A 6360-nucleotide genomic window follows, 5' to 3' on the forward strand; every position below is an offset into this window, starting at 1 on the left:
CCGGCCCCGCCACCTTCTCCCCCAAGTGAGCCGTGTTCCTCCTCCCCCTCTCCCTCCTAGGCTTGCCATGCGAAACAGCTGTTTCGCGGCACAAGTGCTGGGAGGGAGGGGTGAGAAGCAGGACCCAGCGGCGCTCTCAGGGGAGGAGGCAGAGTGGAGGCAGAGGTGAGCTGGGACCAGGTGGGGAGCTGCCGGTGGGTGCAGAGCACCCACCAATTTTTCCCCATGAGTGCTCCAGCGCCTATGTTGGTGACTCCTTTCACACAGCAAGCCTATGAGTGACCCCCCTACTTATAAATTAAAAACACTTTTTTTATATATATTTAACACTATATTATAAATGCTGGAAGCAAAGTGGGGTTTGGAGGTGGAGGCTGACAGCTCGCAACCCCCACAGAATAACCTCATGACCCCATGAGGGGTCACAACTTGTGTTCCCTTTAGGCTGCGCGGTTGGGTGGCCGTCCAGGAGTGATTAGAGGCCATGCACTTGATTAGCACAGCCGTGCACATCTGGCGATGTGTGTTCAAGTGCCCCTCACCATATTGCTCCTGCTGCTGCTCTTGGGACCCTCCTGCTGGCTGTGCAGAGCGGGAGGTGAGGGCGGTGCTGATGTCAGGGTGTCCCCTCCACCCCCGTACCCTATCTCCTCAGAGAAGGGGAGAGGGGACAGCCTGGCTGAGGACATGGAACAGGAGAGAGCTGTTGGGTCTGAGGTATGAACCAGCCTTCCCAGTGAGTGAGTGCCTTAAAGAGACAGGGCATCGTTATGTCTGTCTTCCTCTTCATTTTGTCTCTTTCTCCAGTCAGCTTTCTCCGGAGCGGCACCAAGCTCATCTTCCGGAGGAAGAACAAGCAGAAGGAAGCAGGCCTGAGCCAGTCGCATGATGACCTGTCCAATGCCAGCACCAGCTCTGCCACCAGGAAGAAAGCCAGCAGCTTCTCCCGGCGCCTCATCAAGCGCTTCTCCTTTACGTCTAAATCAAAACCCAAGGCCAACGGCAGCACAACATCAATGGGCGAGAACTAAGGGTGGGATGAAAGATTGCATTGAAGCCCCCTTTGTCTCTGTGTCTTTCCCACCCCAGGTATCTGCGAACTACAATCCAACTCCTTCCTCCTTCAGTTGAGGTGGATACTTCACCTCCCCTGGTCCTTTATATTGGTTGAGGAGGTAAGGGAGTTATGAACCCAAAACTTAGGTTGATTAGCCACCCTGTTTCTGCCTCTTCCGGATATCATGACCCATTTGTGCTTGCAGAAGCCCTGATAGCTTGCTAAGCAGTCATTCTGACTGCTCCAGGCACTGGTGGAATGACTCCATGTCCTCCTGATTGCCTTGCACCTTTGACTTCTCCAAATGACCTCTTAGAAAGGGGACGGGTCTCCGAGGTGTCTGCTCCAGGGTTAAGACTTAACTCCTTAGTTCCTGAAATCTTTAACTGTGTGACAAAAGAAACCCTTGATTAACTTTTTTGGGGAAAAGGGGTTAATCTATGGAAGATCAGGGCTCCTCCACTGTACTTCTGCATGGTGCAAAGTTCATGGTCTGACTGAGGAGTGATACCCGTTCGCTGTAGGGGAAAGAGTAACTCCATAAACTAGTTACGCTATTTGAACAGTGCCCCCCTGTTTTGTAGAGAATGTTGGGGATTTTTCTTTTAAGGGAAAGGACTTACCAGAAGAAGGGAACACTAGGTGAGACTCTGCAAGACAACTGGGTCCTTGCAAAAGTCATCTTATTATCACTACTGCAGCAGCTGCTAGCCAGCCATGAGGCTCCCTCTATTGCCAGGGTGTTATAGAAAGATGAACTGATCTATAGATGTAGCTCCCCCAAATGTGGTATCCACCACATTTAGCTGTCTGGACCAGCAGCTAGTTTTTGTACATATGGTCTCCTTTTCCTACAGAGATGGCTGGGGACACTGGAGGAGCAGATGTTATTTGGTCTTGTAGAATGGAAGGTCCTTGCTCTGTGCACAGCTGTTGTGGTCCATGGGTGCTCTACTCTGAAGACAAACATGATGCTCAGAAAATGAGGGATAGATTTGTGCTGGAGGAGTGTTTGCTATGTAGCTTGAAGTTTATTTTAGTGGCCCACATGCCTCATTCTTTAGTCGAAAGAATAAAGGTAAAGTCCTCCACAGAAAAGATTTGACTTGTTAAAATGGATCTTTCCCTAGTGGCTCCTGATGGCACTGACGACGACTCCTCCTGCAAATCTGATTCTGACTACGTATCTTTCTTTCAAGTAGTATGAATGTCCTCAATTTGTCTTGTATTGGCAGAGGAAATGATGCTAAGAAATGCAGAGGTCTTCAGCTTCATTGCATGGAAGAGAATCAAGTAGACAGGCAGACGCTTTGCCCTGAATGTGGCAGGGGTTAGAAGTTTCAGAATTTACTTTTCATTTAAAAAAAGGAGGGGGGGGGGGAGCTTGTATGTGGAAAAAATTACTCCTGGATGATTGCAGGAGGACGACAATTAAGTTTTGTAAAAATTACAGATGAAGTCCCGTCTATAGGAAAATCCTTGAACAGTGATCGTGGGGCACATCAAAAGACTAGGAGGGGGTTAGCAGTATATAACTGTGAAGAGTTTAGGGCCAGGAACTATTCATGTTTCTGGGCTCAGGGCAGCACTAGGTTCTGGGTAGGATCCAGAGTACACAGCTATGATTTGAAAGCTAATGAGTGGGGCACCTAAGTTAGAGGTGCTCCTTAGCATTGTCCCGCTCACCTCAGCTAGACTAGGGTGTGCACAGTATAAAACAACTGGTCCAGTTGGCTGACCAGTAGCCTCCTCTTTCCCCAGCTTTTGGTCCTGAACAGTCTGTTCAGTCTCAACATCCTTTCTATTTTTCTCCCTTTTCCTTCCTTGCTGAGAAACCATCATGCTTATGCCACTCCTTCCCACACATTATCGGCCCACAGCACCTGCTGTCTGTCACTGAAACATGAGCTCCTTGATGGAGACTGTGCCAAGATCTCAGTTGGGGCATGTTGGCAGTTTTGGAGGACTCCTAGAAAGACGTATAACCCACTTTTCTGTCACAGCTCACCTTCCTCTGTGGTCTCAAAGCTGTAGGCTTTCCTGACTGGAAATCCTCCACCTGCCTCATTCTTAGTTTTGTTTGTTTTTATTTCTCTCAACTTTTGGGAGGTAGTTTGAGACTAAAAGTGGTTAACGTTCTGAGGTCAGACAACATCAATATTTCTCCAGTAGCTACCTGTGAAACCCTTCCAGGGATGCTATAGCAGCTTCCCTGGAAGGCTGAAGATAGTAAAATACCCATGTTTGAGGTTAGACTGAACATAAACTATGAGCTGAACATGACTTTGAATAACAGAAACAAGCAACTTCTGAGCTGCAACTTAACTGTTTCATAAGTTTGATTTGAGCTTAAATTCTTCTTAAACAACAAGTGGAATGGGCTGTCTCTGCTGGAGAGTACCTGGCTGTGAAAATGCCAGTGCAGCTCATTATATACTTCTTCAAATGTAAAAATCCAGACACTTCAGTACACCCAGACAGTCCCTTGCAGATGGCTCCAGGGCATGGTGGATGTCTCCTTAGTAGGGTTAAACTAGGAGTCTCGTCTTTACTTTCTTATGAACTTTTATTTAAAGTATCTGATAATTGGGTGATCATATTCTTAGAGCAGGGTTGCTCCGTTTTATGGTCTTGGTTAAATGACACATTCTGCTCCTTTCTGCATCTTCACATTTGTACTCAGTAATTTTTCATGTATAGCTGCTACCATGCATGAGCCATAGATTGTGGGACTTTTGCCCATGCCTTTTGTGTACTTCTGGTTACTTGATATATGAGGAATGGTGATGCTTCAGCCTCACAATTAGGTGGGATTAGGTCAAGTAACTGATCTACTTTTAGCATACTTACAGGTGAAAGAGGCCATGTACGTCTTTAGCATCCAAACACTTCTAGAATTTGATGCGTTTAAGAAGCAGGTCCTACAGGATTTTATTTTCAAAACTGATCCTTAAGTCTTAAAAGATCTAACTTCTTCTTTCTCTACTTGTACTTATTGCTTTGAAATGTTTGCTGTGTAAACTATCTTTCACAGAGGCTGCAGTACCCTCAATGGATTGTTTATTCCCTCAACCACTTGACTGCTCATCTTGGTGCTATCACAGTAATTGTGGTATAACCACCAGGATCCACAAGGATGAAGATTATTTTGCACTTTTTAGATTAAAGCTGCAGAGCATCTCCTTAAAGGGTCACTGGGGTCAAACACTTACATTTAATAAAAACTGGTTCTTTACCAGATATCAGTGTTTTGATGTGTGTGGGAGGAAAACTGAATGTAACGTTTTAGGGTTTGCTTTTTTTCTTTTGGAAGAATTGTACTCTTTTGGCACATCTGCTGTGCATACAGTGCAACTTTCTGCTGGCCATTTGAGAACCAAAAAGTGAAAGTGATTCTAAACAAAATGAAACTGCAGTGTTATTGTCTAGCCTGAAACTAGTGCAAAAAAATACACAATGCAAATGAATGTCAGTGTCTAATGTGATGATAATAACACACAGCAAATGAAATACATTTTAAAAATAGCTTTTAATTTGAATATCCTTTTCTAATTGGCTGGCAGGGCTGTTTTTAAGCCTACAGATGAAAAATTTAAAGTCCATTTTCTGTCCTCAGTCTACAGGCAGTCCCATCTCATGTCAATAGAAACTGCAGGCATAGATAAGGAATGCTGTGCAGCTTTAAATGTTAAGGGACACACACATACAGGCTTAAATACAACAGGCTGTGTTATGGAGATCTCTCTTTCGAAGGCTATTTCAAAAAGCTGCATGTTAATGGAACCAAGTTCTGGGGGGGGGGGCTATGATATGAACTGATTGAAAAGGAGAGGTATAATCAGTAGGTCTGATTACTGCCCTTTACAGACTTTGTGGTGTTCCATACTGGCAATCCTCCCCATTCCCATAGGCATTTCTTGTAATGTGGTATGTTTAAAAAAGAGAGAGAGAGAGAGAGGGAGAAAACTGTGCTGCTTACAAATATCTGTTGAATTCACAGTCAGATGAGTAGAGGTAATGGAAGGGGACTACATCCAGGCAGAGAATGGGACAAATAAGTGTGGTGAAGATGTGGATAGTGAAAAGTTTTATACAAACCTCGGCAAATTGTTCACTCTTTATTCAGCTAAGTTAATTACTTCTTTAGACTATGCATGTACATATATACAGCATATTCGTGTGTGTGTGTGCGTGTATATATATGGAGGTTTTCTTCTATTTCCTCTGAGTTAATCATTACTTAGGGACTTGTTTCCTGTGAAAACATCTTTCTTTGGGTTAGATTTCAAATCCATAGAGCTGTGGGCTTGTGGGCAACTAGTAAGCCAATCTGATCCCAGATGGGACAGCAGCTGTAACTTAGACCTTATTTGTTCCTTTCAGCTGTTTTTTTTCTTCCCTTCCTGTACATAACAAATATACAGTGAAAGTGTCCTATCCTTGGTAGCAGAGATTCAGTGAAACCCCTGATTTAAAAATAAAATAAAAAGCTGGTGTGTCCCCTGTGATATTGTAGCTCCCTTTACATGAGTGCCCCTCAACCCAGGACTCCTTTCACAGGTATCTGCTTGCTTTGCTCACTTGTACAGGTTCTGGAGCAAACACCCACACTGAGCCTGAGCTAGTGCCCCACATTTGTGCTCTTTTGTACTTTGATGCCTTCTTTGTGGGTGGATTATTTTAACCCCAGATTTCAATGCAAAGAAAAATAGGAACTGTTTAGCTATTTAAGAGAGTCAAGTACAATGATTTATTTAAAGATTAAACTAATGAAATTCTGCACCTTTGTAAATGTTTAAGAAGAGTTCCATTGCTGTGTAATGGCCTGAACTTGTTAACTTATTAAACTAAATGGGAGTTATAAACAGTATCTTGTATCCTCACCTCACATGTCTTGGAGTTTGTTGAAAAGGTTTGAATAGCCAGAAATCAAAAAACAAACAACCCCAATTGTTAAACTTAACAGCTTATGGAATTTGCAATATACTGTAGTACTGGAATAATAGTTAATGAGAGATGAAGCCTTCAGCAGTTGCTGTGTGACTAGACTAGTCCTATCAGTCTATCTCTTCTGCAATATACCACTTTTCAGAGAAGCAAGTGGTGGGGGGGAATGCACCCATACAAGTTTGTGGTGTGGGTGATGTAACACTCCAGCAGCATTAGTTGCCTCCGTGAAATAGTTAGCTCTGTTCCTTCTTTACTTTCTCTGCTGTATACCTTGTGCTGTTGGCTCCTCCTTTCCACCTGCCTCTGCAACAGCTTTAGTAGACATTTTAACCTGTTACGTGATGCAACTCATT

The 6360-nt window shown here is 44.0% G+C and overlaps 1 protein-coding gene across 6 annotated transcripts in view; it reads left to right on the top strand.

The window, feature by feature from the left end:
- Positions 1-5940, top strand: part of C2CD2L (C2CD2 like) — a 47160-nt gene extending 41220 nt beyond the window's left edge. For 4 of the 6 annotated variants that reach the window (XM_077839801.1, XM_077839800.1, XM_077839798.1 and 1 more), the window contains one exon: positions 808-5940. In XM_077839801.1, coding sequence (XP_077695927.1) covers positions 808-1031 — 224 coding nt within the window. In that variant the 3' untranslated portion in view covers positions 1032-5940. The remainder of the gene's footprint in view (positions 1-807) is intronic. The other 2 variants (XM_077839796.1, XM_077839799.1) reach the window with 2 other exon arrangements.
- Positions 5941-6360: the final 420 nt, after the last annotated feature.

The sequence above is a fragment of the Eretmochelys imbricata genome, chromosome 22, assembly GCF_965152235.1.
Source record: "Eretmochelys imbricata isolate rEreImb1 chromosome 22, rEreImb1.hap1, whole genome shotgun sequence".
Lineage (NCBI taxonomy): Eukaryota > Metazoa > Chordata > Testudines > Cheloniidae > Eretmochelys > Eretmochelys imbricata.